Raw genomic sequence first — 25,124 nt, 5'->3', positions numbered from 1 at the left:
ACAAGTATTAATCTAATCTAATCTATCAGATTAATAATGGCTAAACCATAAATATATTTTGCAAGAGTCAAATGGTACAAATTTTTCTTTACACACATTTCAATTTTATCTCAGTAACTTTTACGTCTGATATTATAATGCCAGTTGCTTGTTCGAGTGGTATTAGGCTGGTGAAAGCATAGATTTCTGATCAGCCCTACTCCCCCTCCCAACCAAACACTTCGTTTCATTTTATCATAGGACATTCAGATGCTTGCTAAGTACATAACAGTTAGGTTTATAAATGTGCAATTCCCTATTCATAACATTTGATGTGAGCATTGATAACTGATCTAATGAACATAAGTTTGACAAAGAAATAGCCAGGTCCACAATTCGTTTTCAAAATTCTACACTGATAGTTGTCCTACTCCTTATATTTACAATATGTGCCACTATATTACATCTACTGTCATTCATTTTCCAATGTCAAATATCTGTGACATGGTGTGCTGCAAAAATACCATGGTAAGAGAAGTCACATGACAGAGTTGAAATATTGATGACTGACAAAGCAGATAATTGAGCATAAACTGTTTCATAGAATAAAATGGTTGACAGTGGAAAGGCTTTTTCCCAGTATGATTAGGTGATGTATAAATTAGATGACATATGAACACAAACACAGCGTACACCTGTGGAGTTACAAGAGGATATGCCAGCTGAATCATATGTTTCACAGGATAACTTTTTCATTTGTAAAATATGCACTCATTGTAGAACAAAGAGATAATTGTTTCAGCAAAATCAGGTGGATCCATAAGTCGGTAAATGTAAAAATATGGCATTGTAGGTCATGAATAAGAGATTTGTGTAATAATCACAAACATTTTTTAAGTCCTGTACTGTAAGCCTGGTGTAAGTCATGTGATTGACAAAGTAGTTTCTCACAATTACTAATTCAAGAAGAATGGATACTGATGATAGTGGGAGATAATTTTGACAGACAGAGTAGAAGAGGAAAGACGTTTTATAGAAAACGAGAATGGAAATATATGCTACAGCGATTTTGGATCGATGAGTCTGTAAGCTTTTAGATGAGGATCATGAAGTACTTTGAAGGGCCCAATATAAATACCAAAGAATTTCTTCAACTCCTCACACATAGGATATAGATTATATAGATTACTCATCTGTTTTGACTAGAACTGGATTACTTACTTCAAACTGGGTTGCTTTCAACTTCCTATCATGCCTTTGTTTTCTGATATTCCACTGTTTCTCACTATTTTTCTTCCAACTTCTTCTCTTTCTTGTGGAGTTAAGCTCTTGTAGGCTGGAAATTCAATCAACTCATTTGCCAGGTTAGATGTTTTTTTATTGTATAAAATTCCATAGGAGAAAAACCAGTAGAAATATGTTGCAGGCTGTTTAAAATGTTTTCAAAGCTAGTAATTTGTTCTATCTGTTTTGTGTGAGGCTTGTTACTGTGCATCCTGTATAACATCCCAATTTTTCTGAACCATCTTCCTGCAAGATTTCTGGCTGGATGGTAGGGGTATATTAATATTAGAATACGACTGATATTTTCAAATTCAACAAAAGTTATTCAAGTCTTGTAAGTAAATTGGGTACCTTTATCAGAAAGTATTGCTTTACATGTTCCCACATCTTATTTTGAAAACTATATTTCTGTTATATGCTTTGTAGAGCGGATATAATTTTATCAATTTGGAAAACAAATCAACCATCACAAATGTAGCGCAGTATATCCTCCTTATTTAGTGGCACATTTAAATTTACAGCAACAAACTCCCTCTGTTCTTTTGGCAAAATGTTTTGTGTAAGCCCTCTACATGTTTGGTTACTTTATTTTAAGCTCTGGTATCTATCACAGGTTGCTAGATATTTCCTACTCGCCTTGAAATACTAAAGAAAGAAAAATTTTCTTTGTTTTCTGAATAAATTTTAGTGACCCACATTGTCCAAACTGCATATTTTATGAACATGTCTGTAAACCACTCTGGCCAATAAAACTTCCATATGTTACTGTCAATTCTTATCCTCCTAAATATGTTATACACATTATAACATTTTTCTGCCTTTTATCTCTCCTGTTTTCCCAATCATATGTTTAATAGTTTGCAGTTTCGGTTATGATTTCGATTTCTTGTGGCATCATTGCAAATATTTCTTAACTCATTTTCAAGTTTTATCCCCTTCAAATACGTTAACTTAAGCTTCTTCTCACATTCACCTCACCTTTCTTCAAATTCACTCTCATTGGTAGTCTCTGACAGCCAGACGTTTTTAATTTTGTGTGTGTGTTTTTGTTATTGGTGCAGCTCTTTGTGTGTATGATTGGTTCCTGCTGAATGTTTTTTGGGCTCTGTGTTTGGGTTGTTGGTGACTCCATGGACTAAAATTTTGTTCAGTTTACTGGTAATGTAATTAGAACATGCCCATCACATTGTCACTGTTTCCTGTTTTGATACAGAATGGTAAAGTTAGGTCTGTGTAGAATTTTACTTTTGTGGTGGTTTGAAATTTCCATTCGTGAGACAAAATTCCTTCTTCAGTAATGTAGTGACCAAAATATTTGAATTTCTTCACAGGAAATTTCCACTTTTCCAACTTCAGTGATATCAGCAATATATGAAATGGGGTAAATGACATTGGTACCAGAAGTACTCTCCTCCACACATCACAAAATGTTAATGGAATATAGATGCACAGGCAGTAAAGTTCTTAGGAATAGGTTAGAGTACGGTAATACTGTAGTTTATCCGTGAGGAATGGTTACAGCTGTGAATTACAATTCACAAAAACTTATAAAGACATATGGTCCTGAACTGGCAGTGAGGAGTAGGTTGTTGTTTTTCACATTTATAACCCTTATTCCGCAAGAGTTACTCATATTAGAAAAGTTAGGTGTTTCTGTGTTAATTTCTGAAATAAAAGTAAAAATACTGGAAGTGATGTTGCAAATATTTATAGTAAGTAAGTAATTTTAAATTGATGTAAAAAAGTAATTATAGAAGAATGTTTTCATAACAGACAGAGAAATAAGCAAAAGCTATGTAGGAGAATGCACTAACTCATTAGAAGCTGAAATAAACCCACAGGGTTTAAAGTGCATTATGCATTAATCAATAAAACAATAATTGTCTTTGTGAATCATAGAAGGACACAGAGAACAGACAAGTGCAGAAAGCTGTGGAAAAAGATAAGGACACAATATAACAAGTGATAATGGACAAATGTTGTGCACATCTAAATGTGAAAGTTGATAGTTATAAGGAAATTACTAGATGAAAACAATAATTTTCTAAGCTCTTTAATTTTTTATGCTTATGCTAGCAATAGTTTTTGAATGTTTGTGTGCTTTAGACAGTTTGTTGTGTTTTAAAACTACAGTGTACTTTGCATTTAATTAAATGTCATTCATTTGTAAAAGTTGCTACAAGGAGTTTCTTTTTTAAACAGATCAAAGTGGCACAACCGAATGACTTACCAGCTTCAGGCCAAGAAATTCAAGTGTGCCTGAAGGTACAAGCAGCGGGAGAGTGGAACCGAGCTCTTGTTGCGTGTAAGAATTTCACATCAGATTCTGATGGTTTTGTGGACTTTGTTGTTCCTCCACAGCACCAGAATATTGTTCTTCTTTCATTTGTGGTAAAATTTTTGTTATAGTTTAACATCAAAATTAGTATTACTATTAATATCTTAACACTGAAATTGTTTGCAGACCTTTTAACTTTATTTTCTTTTATTTTAGTAACTTATTTTTACTTTAATTTGTGCCCAGGGTGAATCACTATCATATTATAGTTGAAACAATGGAAAATCTGGAATGGAATAATGATATGATTTGGATACATCACCACCCAGTACCTAGAGGAGGTGCTGAGGGGTGGAAAGGCACATGTAAAAGTAGACTATTGGGAAATACCATCTCTCAGACAAAGTCCTTTATCAGATCTCTCTCTCTCTCTCTCTCTCTCTCTCTCTCTCTCTCTCTCTCTCTCTCTCTCTCACGCACACACACACACACACACACACACACACACACACACACACACACACACATGTTCACACCTGCACAACTCTCATTACACAATTTATCTGTTGACTGTAACCATGCATGTGTGAGTTGCACATGTATGAATGTGCAGTTTGTCTCTCATCTGATGAAGGAATAATATTTTATTTGCCTAATTTTGCTATACATCCATATTATGAAGCTCTCCAGGATGACCCTACGTTGATAAAGCAGTTGTTAAACACAAAGTGAACAAACACCAATGTAAGGAAGGGCCAGACTGTCAATTTCTGCTACACAAAATCCAAGATAGCATTTAAGTATAAGTTAGTGGGGAGAATACTTAAGTATCTAGGCATAACATTTGATAGCAAAAAGCATTGGTATCTTCAAATTTGCAAGGCAAACAGTCCTCTTCCAAGTAAAGATAATCTCTAGTGGCTCTTGAAAGAAGGTAAAACAAGAGTTATGTTGTTCCTTGGTAAGACCTCATCTAGAGTATAGCAGTTCTGTATGGGACCCATACCAGCCATAGCTGGTTTCAGAACAGGAAACTGTGCAACAAAAGCCAGAAAGATTTGCCTAGAAATATTTTGAGTGATTAGTAATGTCACTGCTCTGATGAAGAGCATATATAGAGCACATTGGAAATCTGAGAAAGATCCACCAGATTAGTTAGCACTTATGAGGCTGTTGGAGGTTGCATTATATAGTCTGATATTAAAAATAAGATGAATGGAGGTGAAGGCAGAGATTAGGCCATTTCCACAAAATACAAGCTACACTAAAAGGAGTCTGTAGTCAGATATTTTTCTTCCAGATAAAGGAAAAAGGGCATAAAATGGTTTACTGAGAGAAGTGTTCAATCCCTAGGCTGAGACACGAAAGTTTTTCAGGAAAACACTGAAAGTGAGTTACTGAAGGCTTAAATTAAGTGGTCATGTGACCATCCAACCTCATGTAAGTCATAGACGTGAAGTAGTGTATACACACCGGTTGGTTGTATCAGTACAGAAAGATGGAGTGACATGAAGGTAGGACATAAAGACAGGAAGAGCTACCCTGTTTGGTAGTGTCCATGTTCACATCATGAATGAAGTTGTCCATTGTATGTATGAGGTAAGCCTCACAGCCATGTAACATGGTATAAAAAGAATGGTTATAAAAAGATACTAACCAACACAACCAGACATGAGAGTCACACTGTCATAATAACAACTGGTTTCAAACTCAGCAGTAATAGGTGTTATCAGTGCAACAAGGCTGTGAGTGAACATTGTGAAGAAACTGCTTGCACTAGACATTTTTAGTCGGGTATCTCATAAAAACGGCATTGCTACCTGTGTTAGTTAAACTTCACATCTTCAGTGGTCCAAAAAATTGACTGTAGATAACAGAAGGCATTTCAGGTGATCGAAGGAGTTGCAGTTTTCTGCTTTTTGAATGCTGAAAGGCATCGACAGTACTGGTGACCCCAGAGGCATTTAATGCAATATTTTTAAGGTGTTTTACATACCATGACTTGCACCCACTCATTCAGGTTATGATAAATATGAACTGGGTTGTTTATTTCAGCATTGATGCTGACAATGTTGCCTTTCATTTTAGAAATTCATAATCGGTATGCTGCAGACACTCCCATGTTTCGAGATGACAACAGCCATGTTCAGCAGGCAGTAAGGCTGCACACATGCAGTTCTGGTATGACAAACACTCAGGTATCCTATCATGCCTCAACTGGCCAGCTAAACCACCCAGTGTAAAATTTCTAGGATGGTAGCTTATGGGATCTAATCATCAATGAGTGGCTTCAGCTGAAGACAGTATAACTGAAGAAACTTACAGCCTCTCTTTCACACTTAACTGTGGCCATTCTGAAGGCTAGTGGCCATGTTAACTATGGTATCAGCATGATGTCTACTGGGGAAGGTGACTAATTTTTGGTCTAGTTTGGTTAATAATAGTTCCCTCAATGCATCTCTACATTCCTTACTGAGTAGCCTTCAGTTTTTGAATTGTTGTGGTCATGTCACACTACTGTAAATTGAAACTACTAATTGGCTACACACTGATTGTAAACTTTCAGCTAGCAAAGCATTGAAACTTAGTTCTTAAAACTCTTTCTAGTTTACCAAGTGCACTCCTGGCTCGCTTTTCACTACTGTTTATTTCTTTCGGTAGCCATCTGTGCATTGTCTTCAACTGCCCTAAAAAAAATCTTCAGTTGATTCTATGACTTCATTGTTGATTGGTACAGTTCTCTTTTCATTTTTTTGATTATACATTATTTTAGTTATAATGTAATTGCGATTTCAATGTCTACTTCCAAACTAGCTTTATTAAGTTCTTCAGACCTATTCCATTAATACATATACCTTTTTCATTTTTGCCATTTAAGAATTTGGTAACTTCCTCTAGGGATGCTGAGAATAGATTTGGTGCCATGGAATTTCCTTGTCTGGCTCCTTTTTCAACTTGTAACACTCCTGTGTCCTGTTTTACTTTAATGAAAGTTGTAGTTTTCATGTATTTATTTTCTGTATAATAATATTTTTAATTAGCAAATCTAAGTTTTTCAAAATGGTTATTACCAGACAAAGTGTTACTCACAGCTAAATTCGGGACTTTTTTTATGACTCACAAGTTGTCCATTGTGCACTATTCATGTCTATAGCTGACTTCTTTCTTTTGCTCAATTACAATAAGATCTGTCCTTTTGTGCCGATTGTGACAGTCTCATTGAATAATTTATACAAGCCGGTAACTGAAATGAGACTGATACATGTGTAGTAGTTTATATCTTGTGTGTATGCTTTGTTGTGATGTACGTGATCCAGACACATTACTGTGATAACAATCTAACAATGTCAACATGAAGTAACCATTTAGACAGCAGGTGGCAGCACAAGCAGTGAAGGATGTATAAATCATGCAGGAAACAATGCAGTGATTGTCATAGCGCAGAAATGGAGCAATTTAACTTACACCCAAAATGGCAAGACCATTGACTTTTGGATCACGGGTGGAAGCATTTCTGAAATGGCTGAGTTTGTGAACTGTTTTGAATGCTGCCATGAGTAAAGTGCACTGTGCTTGGCAAAGTAGTGTTATCCAACATAGGCAACTGTGGTGCACCATGGGCCATAGATGACAGAGATGACAGGAGAACAGTGGCTGCAGAGATATGTACATGCAAATACACTCCTGGAAATTGAAATAAGAACACCGTGAATTCATTGTCCCAGGAAGGGGAAACTTTATTGACACATTCCTGGGGTCAGATACATCACATGATCACACTGACAGAACCACAGGCACATAGACACAGGCAACAGAGCATGCACAATGTTGGCACTAGTACAGTGTATATCCACCTTTCGGAGCAATGCAGACTGCTATTCTCCCATGGAGACGATCGTAGAGATGCTGGATGTAGTCCTGTGGAACCGCTTGCCATGCCATTTCCACCTGGCGCCTCAGTTGGACCAGCGTTCGTGCTGGACGTGCAGACCGCGTGAGACGACGCTTCATCCAGTCCCAAACATGCTCAATGGGGGACAGATCCGGAGATCTTGCTGGCCAGGGTAGTTGACTTACACCTTCTAGAGCACGTTGGGTGGCACGGGATACATGCGGACGTGCATTGTCCTGTTGGAACATCAAGTTCCCTTGCCGGTCTAGGAATGGTAGAACGATGGGTTCAGTGATGGTTTGGATGTACCGTGCACTATTCAGTGTCCCCTCGACGATCACCAGAGGTGTACGGCCAGTGTAGGAGATCGCTCCCCACACCATGATGCCGGGTGTTGGCCCTGTGTGCCTCGGTCATATGCAGTCCTGATTGTGGCGCTCACCTGCATGGCGCCAAACACGCATACGACTATCATTGGCACCAAGGCAGAAGCGACTCTCATCGCTGAAGACGACACGTCTCCATTCGTCCCTCCATTCACACCTGTCGCGACACCACTGGAGGCGGGCTGCACGATGTTGGGGCATGAGCCGAAGACGGCCTAATGGTGTGCGGGACCGTAGCCCAGCTTCATGGAGACGGTTGCGAATGGTCCTCGCCGATACCCCAGGAGCAACAGTGTCCCTAATTTGCTGGGAAGTGGCGGTGCGGTCCCCTACGGCACTGCGTAGGATCCTACGGTCTTGGCGTGCATCCGTGCATCGCTGTGGTCTTTTTCCAGGTCGACGGGCACGTGCACCTTCCGCTGACCACTGGCGACTACATCGATGTACTGTGGAGACCTCACGCCCCACGTGTTGAGCAATTCAGCGGTACGTCCACCCGGCCTCCCGCATGCCCACTATACGCCCTCGCTCAAAGTCCGTCAACTGCACATACGGTTCACGTCCACGCTGTCGCAGCATGCTACCAGTTTTAAAGACTGCGATGGAGCTCTGTATGCCACGGCAAACTGGCTGACACTGACGGCGGCGGTGCACAAATGCTGCGCAGCTAGTGCCATTCGACGGCCAACACCGCGGTTCCTGGTGTGTCCGCTGTGCCGTGCGTGTGATCATTGCTTGTACAGCCCTCTCGCAGTGTCCGGAGCAAGTATGGTGGGTCTGGCACACCGGTGTCAATGTGTTCTTTTTCCATTTCCAGGAGTGTAGATGTGCAACTGCTGAGCAATTGATTGCCCACATGAACAAAGGGGCTACAAACAGTGTCTTCCAACGTCCATTCAGCAAACGTTCTTACGTATCGGCGTCTGCACCAGGCGCCTGGTTCATCCACCCATACTAACGAATGCAACTGAGTGGTGATGGTTGGCCTTTACAATGAATCATGTTTTATGCTCCATCGGACTGGTGGTTGTTGGTGTGTACAGCATGAAATGGTGGAGTAAATATCCTGCAACAATCATTAGAAGGGTCCAGGACACTGGTGGGAGTGTTAAATGGATCAACACAAGTATGCATCTATCCTTGTGGACTGCTACATGCAGTTTATTTTTCCTCAGATCATGGCATTTACCAGCAGGACAATGAAATGCGTTGCACATCTTGCAGTGTATGCTTGTGGTTCAAAGAACTCCAGGATTAGTTTACCATATTCTCCTTGCTACCAAACTCCCCATATAGGAACCCAGACAAGAATCTGTGGGGCCACCTTGACCAGGCTGTTGTTACCATGGGTCCTCAACAAAGAAATCTGACACTTCAGGCCACAGCACTAGAGTCATGGCTCCTCATTCCTGTTGGTACCTTGCAGAACCTCACTGACTCTCTTCCTGTACTTCTTGCAGCATCCTGCACTAGTTATTCAGGTTTGTGAATACTGTCACTGCCTGTTACCAATGCTTTCTTCACACCTCTGTTGGTTTTGTACACATCATCTAGCACTATTGCTGAAATTTCATTATTTTCATAATTGAATCTATGTGTTATGATTCATCTCTTGAACTGTTCAAACTATTCAAGAAATATTCATTTTCTTGCATAATTCTCTTGTGTGTTTAATAAATTTTTGATTAATTTTTTTCAGATGTTCCAAATTTTTATTGTACTGAAGACATTTATGAATAGCTATGTTTAATTTACCCTGTTCAACCATATTGCTATTACTGATGGAATGGAATTCTTTCCTGCTATTAATAGTTAACTGGTTCGTTGTCAGATGCCTTTCTTTTTTTCTTTGTACCTGCAACGTTTTTTAGTGTTTATGCAAGTATTGATACTTTTCACATTTCATCTGTGTGCAATCATCAATTTATAATATGTTGAATTTACTGCATTATTTAATCTGGCATACTTTCTTATTTTTTAGTTAATTCTCATAAACTACACTTCTAGCTTCCTGCCTCATGAGTTTCTTTCTTTCTTGCTTTTGTTTCTTTCTAGCTATGTGTCTATTTTTACTCTGCATCTCAAGAGCTTGTCATCACTTGAAATTGTAACATGGTTTAGGCCCATCATATCCTATACAATTCCCTTTTTCTTTGATAAAGTGTAGCCAGTACCATGTCGTCCTTTCCCAAGTACATTTAATTTTTACTGTCCTCTGGAAGAACATGTTAAAGGCAAATTTCTCCTCCTTATCTATTGGTATTTTGCATTATTTCTTATCATCTCTATATTGTATACTATAATTTTTTATGTTTCTTCTATTTTGTTCCATCCCCTTCCATCATGTGTTTATTGTTTTCTGTTCCTTCTATTTCATTTATTTTTAAAGTGATTACCTATGTAGTATAATATTTCACTTCCATCTTCCTCACTAAAGGTAAGTTTCTCACATCCTGGGGTTTGAGCTGAAGACAAGTAGGGGCCAACCATTCTGTCTTCTTGTAATCTGACAGTTTTCTCGGGTGATTTTTCTTTGATACAACAATCAATACTCACACTCATGGTCCACTTTCTGAAGAAGTCATGTGGAACTAATTTTATGCCCACTTATTTAATGCAATTATCAAAAATTAGCTGTGTTGTAGAGCTGAAGAATGTGTTTGAGATAGTTTTCTAAACTGCACTGGGACGTCTAGAAGAATCTTACATAGTATAAGTGATTTCAAATCTGGAATGCTTGCGGCAGTAATATTACAACATGAAAATGACATATTTATAAGACTTCTCTCAGACCAATGAAAAGAGGAGTTTGACATTATGTGTAAGATGTAAGAACGAGGAAGATGAAGGTCTGGGTTATTATTGTCAGCCAATGTGCACTTTTAAGCAACATGCAGTAATTGGCAGTATCAGCTAGGATTTAGTCTCTCAGGAAGGACATTTTGGTAGGTGTTTATTTTTAATCCTGTAGGTAATAATTCATACTACAACTTGCAATACACAGTCAGAAATTATGTTAAGTGTATCAGTGATGGCTGCACTCTGTAATTGAATGTCTGAAGATATTCTCCAAAAATGTTTTTTACTAATTGCTTACATGAAACTTGATATTTTCCTAGAAATGAAATCAGCCATGATTTGTGTCATTTCATTATAAATAACAAAAATTATGAAAAAGTAGAGATGGTGCATGTAGACAATGACATACTCCAGCAGCTATGTTTATATCACAACACTACCACTTCTCAAACTTTCCCTGACTGCTAAGCTTTTTTGTTATGAACTGGTAGATACTGAAAGACTTCATTGAGGACTACTAGTATTTAGCAAAAGGTTACTACAGCATTAACAGATCTGACAACATCACAACCGTGTAACGTCGTGGAAGCCATTAAAGTAGGTATTAAATGTCATGATGTGTGTGGGCACTTCCTATGACTCATCCAAAAAGGTTTGTTAAAATGTAGACTGAAGAAGCAATAAAAATAACTAGCAACATCACCAAGTGCCTCTTTTGAGAACTGGCACAGAATTGGCAGCAATAAGTAACATTGTGAAAAACAAATATGTAAATCAGTCATTACTTCATTGTGTTGCTTCTATTTTTTAAATCTTACAAGACACACAGGAGTTGTTTAGTTCCAGCACTACATGAGATGGACAGAGCTTTGCACTCCCTTGTGCAATTCCTCTACCTTCAGCAGTCTGTGTGCTGAATGGGGCTTGCTTCTTCTCATCCAATCTGCCTCCCCCGCTCCACTATGAATTATCAGGAGCAGTTCAGCAGTTGTAGTTAAAAATTGGGTTACAACATGAAGTTTTCTGAATTTCCTTGTTTAATTTGAGGTGAGCTTAACTAGCCTCACCAGATGGTTGAGTAATGAAAGTTTACCCTCGTGTAATAGTGAAGGAGGATACGCAGACCCATAACATTTGAGAATGGTTAGAGGGAAACATAATTTGTGTACTAATCATGACAAATCATTTGATGACCTTTTACAAGCTCAATAATTGTAATTATGTTAATGCTTCTCATAGACAAAGAAGCATCTTTTCTAATAAAAATCAGTTCATGTATAGCAATGAATAAATTTCGTTATGAAATTTGTTGCTATATTAAGCCTTGAGCAGGCACGCCATTTTTGCAACATGAGTGGGCATACGGCATACAATGTACATATCTAAAAAATAGCAGTCTTTAAGTTAGCAAGATAAACATGTATGAGCAGAATCACAGTTTACTCTTAGTTTAATTCAACAATGATGAAATAAACTTATGTTATGTGAGCTACATCGTAATGTAATTACACAATAATAGAATAAATTTTTGTTATATCTTTCTGGTGTCGGGTACACACACAAAGCATTTAATAATGGAGTTACATCCGATAACAGCCAGCCTTATTCAATTGCTAATTATTTTGTATACAACCGCTTCGTTGTGGGATTGTGCCGCTGTTTCAGTCTGGGTCATTTTCTGGCATGGACTGTAAATTTTATCTCACCTAGCTCACAGTTTATTTTAAATTATTGCTGCTTACTTGGATGTATAGTACATACATACAACACAACTTAGTGCTGTGTCAGGTAAAACAGTAATGATGGAATAGATATTGTTTTGACATTGAAAAGCAACAATCGAATGGTACAAGGTAATTTTACTTGTGGTTGGCATACTTTATACATGGCATGCTCTTTCAAGAATTAATACTGTGCTGGATCAAGTCATGAACATACACTCTTGGCAATTGAGCTCCCCAGACATGACTCATGACCAAGCTTAAGGCTTTAATTCTGCCAGTACTACACTTATACTTTTGAAAACCACAAAAGTTGTTCATATATTCATGGACTAGCACTCAAAAAAAAATGATATCAATGAGAAATGAGGTGACCTCAGTGGTAGGATCAATATGTCGCTGTAACAGAGCTGAGACACTTCTTAACAGGATAAAGCTAGGAACTGGACTGGAAGCCACACATTGAACCTCACCTTTCACTGGCAAAGCTCTTACTAATGAAATAAAAGAGATATTAGCAGAATTGAGGCTCTGATGATGGTTTGTGAGTTTTTCGTGGTTATTTCAGTTGCTAAGAGCACTGCCTCAAAAAAATTAATAGTTTTGTTCCAATTTCCAGTCCAGCAAAAAGTGCTAATCTGTTGGTACATTTCACAGCAGTGCTCACTGGGTTCTTCTGGTCATTACATTACTGGATCACAGTCCAAAGCAGGTGTATTTGCATGAGCATGGAACTCTACTGAATAGTTAACTTTATATACACTCCTGGAAATGGAAAAAAGAACACATTGACACCGGTGTGTCAGACCCACCATACTTGCTCCGGACACTGCGAGAGGGCTGTACAAGCAATGATCACACGCACGGCACAGCGGACACACCAGGAACCGCGGTGTTGGCCGTCGAATGGCGCTAGCTGCGCAGCATTTGTGCACCGCCGCCGTCAGTGTCAGCCAGTTTGCTGTGGCATACGGAGCTCCATCGCAGTCTTTAACACTGGCAGCATGCCGCGACAGCGTGGACGTGAACCGTATGTGCAGTTGACGGACTGTGAGCGAGGGCGTATAGTGGGCATGTGGGAGGCCGGGTGGACGTACCGCTGAATTGCTCAATACGTGGGGCGTGAGGTCTCCACAGTACATCAATGTTGTCGCCAGTGGTCGGCGGAAGGTGCACGTGCCCGTCAACCTGGGACCAGACCGCAGCGACGCACAGATGCACGCCAAGACCGTAGGATCCTACACAGTGCTATAGGGGACCGCACCGCCACTTCCCAGCAAATTAGGGACACTGTTGCTCCTGGGGTATCGGCGAGGACCATTCGCAACCGTCTCCATGTAGCTGGGCTACGGTCCCGCACACAGTTAGGCCGTCTTCTGCTCACGCCCCAACATCGTGCAGCCCGCCTCCAGTGGTGTCGCAACAGACGTGAATGGAGGGACGAATGGAGACGTGTCGTCTTCAGCGATGAGAGTCGCTTCTGCCTTGGTGACAATGATGGTCGTATGCGTGTTTGGCGCTGTGCAGGTGAGCGCCACAAACAGGACTGCATACGACCAAGGCACACAGGGCCAACACCCGGCATCATGGTATGGGGAGCGATCTCCTACACTGGCCGTACACCTCTGGTGATCGTTGAGGGGACACTGAATAGTGCACGGTACATCCAAACCGTCATCGAACCCATCGTTCTACCATTCCTAGACGGGCAAGGGAACTTGCTGTTCCAACAGGACAATGCACGTCCGCATGTATCCCGTGCCACCCAACGTGCTCTAGAAGGTGTAAGTCAACTACCCTGGCCAGCAAGATCTCCGGATCTGTCCCCCATTGAGCATGTTTGGGACTGGATGAAGCGTCGTCTCACGCGGTCTGCACGTCCAGCACGAACGCTGGTCCAACTGAGGTGCCAGGTGGAAATGGCATGGCAAGCCATTCCACAGGACTACATCCAGCATCTCTACGATCGTCTCCATGGGAGAATAGCAGCCTGCATTGCTGCGAAAGGTGGATATACACTGTACTAGTGCCGACATTGTGCATGCTCTGTTGCCTGTGTCTATGTGCCTGTGGTTCTGTTAGTGTGATCATGTGATGTATCTGACCCCAGGAATGTGTCAATAAAGTTTCCCCTTCCTGGGACAATGAATTCACGGTGTTCTTATTTCAATTTCCAGGAGTGTATGTCACTTGGAGAGGTGTTCAAAGTCATGCTCGAGCAGACAGTAATAGCACTTACTTTATCCTGACCACTATTCATGTGTTAATGTACTGAATTTCTACCATACTATCTGCACTTTTAATGATTTTTAATATTAAGAATGTAAATATTTGAGTATAATGATCTTTGTTTGTAATGTAAGACATAAAAGTGGTATCCAGTCATTGCTATTTTTATTAGCAACACCATTTGTTATGGTGAAGTATAGGGTCCAGAGTAAAGACCTCTGGTATTTCAGAAGGCAGTCACAAACAAACAAACAAACAAATAAAAATACAGCAAACATTCTTTGATTTGTGGATAACCTTAGTTGGTTTTAAAAATTATATCTGGCAAATAGAGATTGTTGACACGTTGACAAAGACTTCCCCAGAGTCGTTCAAGTCCTTTATGTCATTTCTGGAGGAAAGATGGCCACTTCCTGTGTGATTACCTTCTTATGTGGTTATTGGGGGCGGGGTTGAGGGGCGGGGTGGGGGTGGGGGGGGGGGGGGGGGGGGGTTGAGGCGGGGCGAGGTGTAGGCGATGTCTGCTTGGTCCACAACAAGCTGATAGCTGATTTAACATGTAACAGTAGAAATTTGAATTACCCGTTACTATCAGATACCTTCTTTGGGGTGGGACACCTAATTCAGCATATGTGACATGATGTCAGTGAAATGGATGCTGGTGAAGTGCCTGAGAGCTTTCTTCTGTTAACATGTGGAAATTTTTTTGGTTTATATTAACTGACAAGCAGAAGTGAGCCTCAGCAGAACAAATAAAAACAGCACCAGGGGAATACTCTGAAGAATTTCCTCACACACAGCTCTGAAAGTTTCAAAATCTCTCTCACTTAATTCTTGGGTAACCATTATTTTATAGGGGTGTATGTGAAGATCTCTGTGCAGATGATCTTATTAGACAATCCCAGGGCAGCTGCATGTTTAAGTTCTTAACATTTTGGAGACTGTTAGATGGACACCTTCATATGTGCCACATTTTCCACTGTCATTACAGTCAGAGTTCATCCAGTAGATTTTCTTTTCAGTACAGAATCTGATGCTCTGAATTTTGATATCAAAACTCAAAAGTTTTTCTATCAGAAACAGAGTCTTGTCAGCCAAATTCGAACCAAATGCAAAATGCTTGTGGATTAGTAATCACAGAACAACTATTATGAATATATTCCTCCACAACAAACACACAATGCCCACCTAGCCAAGCCACTGTGCCTGCTTAAAATTGCATGTACACTGCCGTTGATCTATACCTCCTCCACACCAGTGATCCAGTCACAACTCACTCAATGGCCTCTACAATTATTAGACGTCTTTCTGCTGAACCATACACATTAATGCCAATAACAACCTAATTGTGTGTCCCCTTGAGTGGCCATGCCATTCAGAGAAATACTACAAATATTTTAAAATTTCTGATATGAAGGATGTGAAAGTACTTAGTTTTATTAGAAGGAGCATTGTTTTCCAAACAAGCAGTTGGGTACAATGTGGACTCAAAAATTATGCAGACAGATAAAAAGACATGTTGTGTTCAGAGTGGAGTGGCGTTAAACTGAGTCCACTCAGAATTGTGAGCTCAGTTGGGAAGCTGTACTAATGAAGAAGCTAGCTATATTGCTATTTAAGCATGACAAGCTGAAGAACCTATACTTGGATCTGAGAATAGTGGGAACAGAGGAATGTGGATAATGTGTGTACTGAGTGATTAAGCGAACTTCAGTGACCATGTGTATATGTATCGTCTGTATAACTAAAGATGTATACTGCCACAGCAGCATGAAAGTTTCATTAGAATTTATAGAATTATTTGTTATAACAAGCTCATCATACTAGTACTATGTAACCCTTTTTTCCTCTATTGTTAATTCCATACATCATTTTTATTATAGTGTAACCAGCATGTTTGGAAGAATTAACTGAAAACCTGTGTTTTATTCTATTGCTACCTTAGTTCATTAGTGATTAATCTATGAATAGTGTTTATCTGGTGTGTAGCTGGTGTCAACAGTACCATTTTTCTTCACAAAATGTTGACAACCATCGTTTTGAGTACCGTATGTTGAGTCAGATACAGAAGTGTTGTGCAGAATATTGTAATAGTCAATCTACACAAAGGATGATACCATCTGCCTATTGTAAGAAAATCTCAAAAAGTAGTTTAAACTGAGGGAAATAATTTGAAAACCTACTAATGTTTTGGGATTTATCATTCTAATATATTTTTATAAACGATTCATAATTTATGTAAGTGTGATACTTAGGTTTTATGATGGTACTTCTTTCTTATAATATTCCATTCTTTTGTTGCAGGCAACAGCTGTTGCTTATCAGACAAAATATTATTCTGCAGATAAAAGGTGGAGAGTTTTTATGGAGCAGCCTTCTTCATTTTTTGATGTTCATGCATGGTATTCACCATCCAAAAGCTATATAACATTTCTGCATGGAAGTGAGAATGTTGTACGATGCAACACGCATCACAAGATCTCTGTATTGTTTACAGCACAAAATAACACAGCATTTTCTACATTTCATTACCTGGTATGGACTGTTTCATTCATGAACATCCAAGATGTTTCATATGTTGACTATTCTTATACTATAGCAGTTTTGTATTTATAATGAAACTGAAGTGCATAATGTTTGTTTGCAGGTGAAGTCTCGTGGTGATATAATTTATTCATCTACAGTTAACCAACAGGGAATTAGGATTGGGAAGGACTATCTCAAAGGCCTTCAGAATATGATTGGCTCTATGGATAACAGTGAAGAAAATTCTGTGCATGAGAATACAACAGGCTTAGAAATCAGACATCTGTCATTGAACTTGCACATAACACCTGAAATGTCACCATTGAGCTACTTTATTCTTTATAATATTCGCAAAGACGGTGAAGTTGTTGCAGCAACTCATGTTGTCCACATTGATAAATGCCTACCAAACATTGTAAGTCAATGGCAGCACTTTTCTTTCTGTAAGATAGTTACTTACATCAGTATCACTCCGTACAGCTTGGATACTTATGTTAATACCACTCAGAACAGCTTGGTAGAAGTGCTAACTTTCTATATGCTAATGAAAATGATAAAAAGAATATTCTTAGTGATCTATAATGAAATATGTTCTTACAAATCTGCCACAAAAAAGACCAATCTGTGAATGATTAACTACAAGTATGTTGGTAAAAAAAGATATTCTGTAATCCAGAACTAGACACTCCACTTTCAAACTTTCTTCAGACCTCACATTTATTTTCGTTTTTATTTGCACAGGCAACAACATCTTACATTCAGTCTAATTCATTCATTCACTCATTAGTTACAGTGTATTCAATGATAGTGTTTCAGCGAGGTAAAAAAATTAGGAGGTAACCAGTTCAAAGTATGAATATCTGGAAGCTTGAAGGCAGTGTTCTCTTTGTGTTGTGATATTCTACTCTTTTATCTATGCTGAAAAGTTTTTTCACCTTCCCACAATCTTGTTCATTTTTTGTGGCCATCTTCTGTGAGATAACTTCTCATATTTCTGCTTTAGATACTCTGATTCGTATTTCTTCAAACTAGATTTCTAGTTTCTCCAGAGTATCTTTTTATTATGGAAAATATTTCTATCATCTGTTTATCTTGCCTGTCTATTGAAATCTCATGTCACATGTACATGAGCACAAATTAACAGCTACTCTCAGTCCCCCCCCCCCCCCCCCTCTCTTCTTCTTCTTCTTCTTCTTCTTCTTCTTCCAAAACAGTTTGATATTTCTGAAACAATGATGGCTTAAACAGATGTCAGCTGAAAAGTGATCATTAAAACTGATCTGATATCTAATCACTGATCTGAGTCATGATGCCCTCTTTGATGTCTTGTGCATACACTTTTCTCAATTCCGTGAAATCTCCCTGTTTTGCAGTTGGTTCTTTTTGCACCCAGTGCTTGTCAGTATCAGGCGAGGCCCTAATATACTAGAAAGATGCTGCAAAGTGTGATACATATTCCACAGTTTTCGCTGCATCAATATTCCTTCATTGTTCATTGAACGGTACACTTGTTCGGCTACTGTTTGAATACTTCTCACTGGTGTGGGATCCATACCAGATAGGGTTGATAGAGGAAAAAGAGAAGATCCAATGGAGAGCAGTGTGATTCGTTACAGGATGATTTAGTAATTGTGAAAGCGTTACAGAGATGATAGATAAATTCCAGTGGAAGACTCTGCAAGAGAGATGCTCAGTAGCTTGGTATGGGCTTTTGTTAAAGTTTCAAGAACACACCTTCTCCGAGGAATCAAGCAGTATATTGCTCCCTCCTACATATATCTTGCATAGAGACCATGGGGATAAAATCAGAGAGATTAGAGCCCACACGGAGGCATACCGACAATCTTTCTTTCCACAAACAATACGAGACTGGAATAGAAGGGAGAACCAATAGAGGTGCTCAAGATACCCTCCGCCACAGTCTGTCAGGTGGCTTGCAGAGTATGGATGTAGATGTAGATGTAGAACAGGATGCCACAATAAGGCATGACACTTATTAAATTTTTTTTACCAAGAGTGGAAATCTTCATCTTACAGAAATCCCTTCAGAAGCACAGCTTTGTTTGCACCCCTGTTATCATGAGTATTATCATCAATAACTTTTTCCACGCAATTGTTTAGGCATTTGTATATAGCCATTAAGCTCAGAGATTTAAAATTCCTTCTGATGGTCTGCAGATGGGTAGGAATACGTTTCTTCCCTACCTCGTCGTCAATGACTGCGCATTTTGGAGATTGGAGAAAAAAGGTAGAAATTCCTTCCAGATTGCTGAATAAGGTCTGCACTGCTTACTGACTGTCGCACAACATTCATGATTGAATTTAACTTACGTGCATAGCAGCAAATAAAGTGAGCATTTTCATACACTACTTCAGTTTTAACCTGTGCCCATTTTCATGGACATTCATAACAGAAGCATTATCACAAAACTGTGCTATTAGTTTTTCAGGTGTCTTATTTAGTTTTGTTTTACCTAGCTTCTGACAACAGCTACAGGTACACTATCCACAATATGATGTTATGGTCATGCAGAGGAAGTAAATCTTTCACTTATTTTCCCCAGTACCTCATTCTAAATTATTAGAGCCAGTTGTGACAAATTTGCACAGTCAGTGGCATCATCAAATTCTACTTTGAGGTAATTTGTCTTTAAAAGTTCATTCTTGATGAGATTGAAACTTACCCCTTAGATAGATTCCAGCCTTTCATTTTGAATTGTTTCACGCAATCCTAAGAAAACCCAGATTTCCACTTTTTCAATGTCCTGCATCAAGACACTGTCTATTTCTGACACATGATAAACTAGCCCTCAAAAAATTCATAGGTTCTTAAAATTTTCATTTTCATCATGGCCCCTTAAAGCAAACTTGAGCTTGCCACAAAATGTTATGCGGTCTATCAGTTCATCCTGTGTGTACTGCTTCCTTGACATAGTTTCATTGTATGTCTTTATATTAAGGCAGTAAGCACTGTCTGGTTGGCACATAATTTCCACTTTCCCCTGCATGGAAAATTCAGCAAAACCAGTTAAACATTTGTCACTAGAATTATGTTTTTTTTCAAGTTTGTGTAAAAATTCCTTAAGTCTGTGATACCATTCTAAGTCCAGTTGCAGTCATTACAGTTGGTAACTAAAACATAAATGGGGGATGCATTTTTCACTTCACAATCTCTCAGCTGCATTCCAAATTGATTTTTTTGCTCTGTTCAAATTACGTATGTACCCTTGCTTGGATATAAACTGTTTTTCTTCTTAAATGATGTTTAGATTTGGTCTGGATTCATCAAGTTCCTTCACTTTCAATATGTGCCTTTCAATAAGTGCTCGTGTTCCACATTTTTGCCTTATAAATTGCACAGTGAATTGTGCCTGCCTTTGTAACTGCATAGTCATATTTTATTCAGAGGACTTGAGCAGGGTGCACACAGCTGTGTGATGTCAGTTGAGGAGCTACTTGTCTGAGTGGTAGTGGCTTCAGGTCATGAAAACTGACAGCTGCAGGGAGAGTGGTGTGCTGACATTGCACCCCTCCATACCTCAAAAGGTGACACCATTGACAGAAGATGACACAGTAGTCAGTCAGTACTGATGAGCCTGCCAGGACTTGGGCCCGTGAGGACCTGTGGATGGAGTTTACATTTACATTATGTATTCATATTGTGCTTCTTTTTCAGAGTCATAGTATGCTTCTGTTATTCATAAGAAAATAAAATTTCCTATAACTCAGCCACAATACAAGCACAAAAAGAAACTTGCTAATAATGCAGATTATCCCACAAATGCCATCAGCAAGAAAGAGAACTATAGACAGGGTGTATATGACCCAGGACAACAGGGAGGTCTGGGAAAAACCTGGGAATATTTTCATTCCGGAGAAACCTGGAAAAAAACCTGAAATTTTTTAGAATTCCAGGAATTTTTCATTGTTTTGGTTTTCAGTTGAATTTTTGTATTTTGGGCTAGTAAGAACTGATACTCTTAACAAAAGATATTACTGTCCTGCTACTGCAGAATAATACTGCAGCAATAAAACATGAACAAGAGAAAAAAAAACAAACAAAAATACAACTTCAGTTGCAAAGGAAATGTGCCTCATATAACAACAAAACACAGTGCTCATACAAGCGTCTGCCAACAGCAAAATATGTCAAATGCTTTAGGAAGACTGTGCAATGCTTCATAACAACAAATTGCCTCCGTTGAACATGACATCACTACTGTTTACATTAGATTCATTCAAGCAGTTGCGAATGGGCTCATGTGCGTGCACAGTTGAGTTGCATATGAGTACCTTGTCCCACTTCTGGCTACAGAAATGTGGCTGTTTGCTATACAGGGTGAGGTGAAATTCGCGCACTTGGGCTTCGCAGCGTGAATCCTCACATGCCAGCTACAAAATAATATCTGTCACAAAATTTCGTCCAGCGAGTACATCTGGCAGAAAAAGGACATTAAAGAATGGCAATCTGGCAACACTGTACTGATATGTTGGGTAATTTTCTCTATCAGGACAATTTGGTTGTGCTGTACATTTGGTGCAGTGGATAAAGTTCTTGGTTAGCATGCCGGAGGTCACTGGCTTGATCCTGGGTGGGGGCTCTTCTTTCTCTCTCTCTCTCTCTCTCTCTCTCTCTCTCTCTCTCTCTCTCTCTCTCTCTCTTTTTTTTTTTTTTTTTTTTTTTTTTTTTTTTTTTTTTTTTTTTTGGCTAATTTCATTCTGATGTTTCATACTGTTTCTTAGGTCACATGTATCCTAAATTTACAGTATTTTGTAATGCTGAAGATTACAAACACGTGGTTAGACAAATAGGAAATAGACAGCTGAACCAAACGACCTGTCACAAGACAGAATAACTACAAAAACAATATCAATTTCAAGATGCTGAAGATGATTGCACAATACTTGTCATTTATACTACATGTTATAAAAATGTCCATATTAATGACTGCATGACCTTCATAATACCGAGCGAGGTGGCGCAGTGGTTAGCACACTGGACTCGCATTCGGGAGGACGATGGTTCAAACCCGTCTCTAGCCATCCTGATTTAGGTTTTCCGTGATTTCCCTAAATCATTTCAGGCAAATGCCAGGATGGTTCCTTTGGAAGGGCAAGGCCGATTTTCTTCCCAATCCTTCCCTAACCCGAGCTTGCGCTCCGTCTCTAATGACTTCATTGTCGACAGGGCGTTAAACACTAACCACCACCACCACCACCTTCATAACAGAATACATTGTCCTTGCAACAACAGATGGTCAAAGTAACCTCCCTGTACATCCAAACATTGCACAACCCGCTAGATCATAGAGCACTGGACCCTTAACACCAAAGCTGCATCCGTAGCAAGAACATGTGCTACTAATTCCTTAACATTCGTCAGCAGAGTAGAGTACATGTACTCCTTCAGATGTCCCCAGGGGAAAAAATCCAGGGGTTTACGTCAGGTGAATGTGGTGGCCATACAACTGGATCTTCATGTCCAAGCCATTTCCCTGAAAATGTTATGTCCAAATACTGTCGCACATTAATTGCAGTGTGTGGAGGTGCACCATCATGTTGGAATCATATCCTCTGCCGAACACGCAGTGGAATATCTTCCAGTACATCAGGCAGATAGTTTGAGAGGAATGTATGATACCTTCATGCTGTCAACCACTCAGGCAACATGTGCTCTGTGTGATTCATCCCAACACCACTAACTGTGAAATGTTCGGTTTCAAATTACACTGTTTCCCTAATGGTAACAGATGTGATGTTTCCACAATCCAATCGGTAGAATAATAATAATAATAATAATAATAATAATAATAATAATAATAATAATAATAATGCCTTGAGATACATACTAAACAGCATGCAGTTACTAGACTCAGTGTTTAAAGGCATAATTAGTTGTACCATGTTGATAACACATACAAATACTATTCATTCATTAAACTTCTGTTAGGTAGTGTTCTAGTGCATTCTGTCTAGGCAGTTACAAGCTTTTTCTTAGAGCACATAGAATAGCCAATTCCAGACAAGAAACTATGTAAAACACTATCAAATCATTAATACTAAATGTCAATCAGTGACACATCAAAGCATGTTAGAGGTATTCAAAGACAGGGATATAATTGCAGAGTTTGAGTCTCTGTGTTCATTCCCCTTGGATATAAGCAGTGGAATGTGAAAATTGTGTGAAGACTGATAGGACATCCTTAGGATGACAGGCAGAGCCTTCAGGAGGCCTGTAAGAGCTGTATCTCTGAGACGTACAGGTAACTGGCATTTCAAGGTGCAGCCTAAAGAAAACCTTCAACCTCTTAAAAAAACATCACTCAGCATCAACACTTCTGAAAATGTTGACTGCACTTATTTAAATTTGTGTGGGAAATAGTACACAGAGCGATGAGATCTTTCTTGCTGCTGCTCACTTTGCAGCAAAAGTTCTACTTCTGTTGTATCATTACATGATGACATCTCTGTAGGTTGCCTCATTATCTGATGCTTTTATTTATCTGTGATTCTCATTATTAAATTCTCTGAGAAATATCTGCCAGATTTTTTCATGTAGCCAGATTATAGAAAGTAGGCATTCTTTGCAACAAAACTCAGTGCAATTAAACTGTTCAATCACTATACTTTATTTGTATCTGCTTTAAAAATAGCAGTGTATCTGTCTTATTCTTACTTGAGAATGGTTCTTTATTTGAGTAGTGTTGTCAGCTCCTCTCCAACTGGAGGGCCGGGGAGCCATTCATCAGTTTGTCAAGATAGTATTGCTGCTTCTCACTCAGATATTTCAGGTACAAACAGTATTCATAGGGGTCAGGGTCCAATCTGAAAGCCCCAGACAAATAAATGTCTATATCCTGCAAACATAGTCTGACATTGAACACTGGCGCCACACAGAGTAAAGCAGTGGTGACAGTTGGATCACAGGTAAAAGCCTGAGCAGGCTGAACCCAGACAGCAGCTCGAGGCTGGCAGCAGCTTGCATGGTGCTTCCAAGCCCTGTGCAATGGTTTGCTGCAACACTTTCCAAAGCTGTGAGGAAATTCCAGTAATATATATGTAACTTTTTCCTCCCATTCTCTCACAGTCTCAAATCTGCAGTACATTCAAATCAGCAATCTGCACTGCTAACCTTGGTTCTGCTTTCAGAATAAATGTTAAGAAATATAGAACTGATAATAGTGCTCTTGAAATAATGTACACAACACCCAATTTGGTCTCAGGTGTCCACTATGTTGAGCAAAATCAAATACAGAACATGAGTGCACTTCTGACTTGCATCTACCCACTATTGCTGCTAACATGACAATAAGACTTATCACTACTTTTTTTCTCCTTTCAACAAAGACAAATGAAAAGGAATCATCAATAGAAATATATTTGCTCAGGTGATCACTTGATTGATATCAAAAGAAACTACTGTGTCATAATGCAGATTCTAGTTTACACCAACTGTCACACAGTATATCAAAGATCTTATTATTTGACTAAGGAAAACATTGAGTTAATTTCTCATTGCTCATACTCACTTGATTGATCACTTAGCATATTCTTTTTATTCCCTTTCATTAAGCAAAAAAATTCATGGACTGTTATTTTTATTCGTAATCTTTGTAAACATATTGGGAACATCAGCACTTGTAATGACCTAGTGATAAAATATTATATAGAAACGTCTTGATTACATAAAAACACTTTGGGTGCTGATAACCTTCCATTGAGCACCAATCACGCAAAAAAACAACAACTTAAAAAGACTTTTATTTGTAAATGTGACCAGTATTGACCTGATGTGGATCATCTTCAGACCGTACTCTGTAATTTAGGGTACAACAGAGTAGAGGGAAACTTGTAATGTAAAAAACATTAAATTAAACATACATTATATGATATTGTACCAAGTGAAGACATCTGGCAATGCCACATGAACTGTGGATACTTCTTACTCATGTTGACCGCTGACTATGTGGTGGTTTCATGGAGATATGTAGCAGAAGCCCACCCCTTGCATATCACCCTTTTGTGTCTAT

The 25,124-nt window shown here is 39.0% G+C and overlaps 1 protein-coding gene across 1 annotated transcript in view; it reads left to right on the top strand.

Annotated features, from left to right (window-relative positions):
- The window catches only part of LOC126273186 (murinoglobulin-2-like), a 261,930-nt gene that overhangs the window by 90,789 nt on the left and 146,017 nt on the right, over window positions 1-25,124 (top strand). Inside the window, exons 8-10 of the mRNA XM_049976703.1 lie at window positions 3,466-3,654; window positions 16,873-17,103; window positions 17,216-17,509. Of these exons, the coding sequence (XP_049832660.1) occupies window positions 3,466-3,654; window positions 16,873-17,103; window positions 17,216-17,509 (714 nt within the window). The remainder of the gene's footprint in view (window positions 1-3,465; window positions 3,655-16,872; window positions 17,104-17,215; window positions 17,510-25,124) is intronic.

The sequence above is a fragment of the Schistocerca gregaria genome, chromosome 5 (genome assembly GCF_023897955.1).
Source record: "Schistocerca gregaria isolate iqSchGreg1 chromosome 5, iqSchGreg1.2, whole genome shotgun sequence".
NCBI classification, from domain to species: Eukaryota; Metazoa; Arthropoda; class Insecta; order Orthoptera; family Acrididae; genus Schistocerca; species Schistocerca gregaria.
The sequence above is the reverse complement of the archived record's forward strand: the minus strand, read 5'-3'. Positions and strand labels throughout refer to the sequence as shown.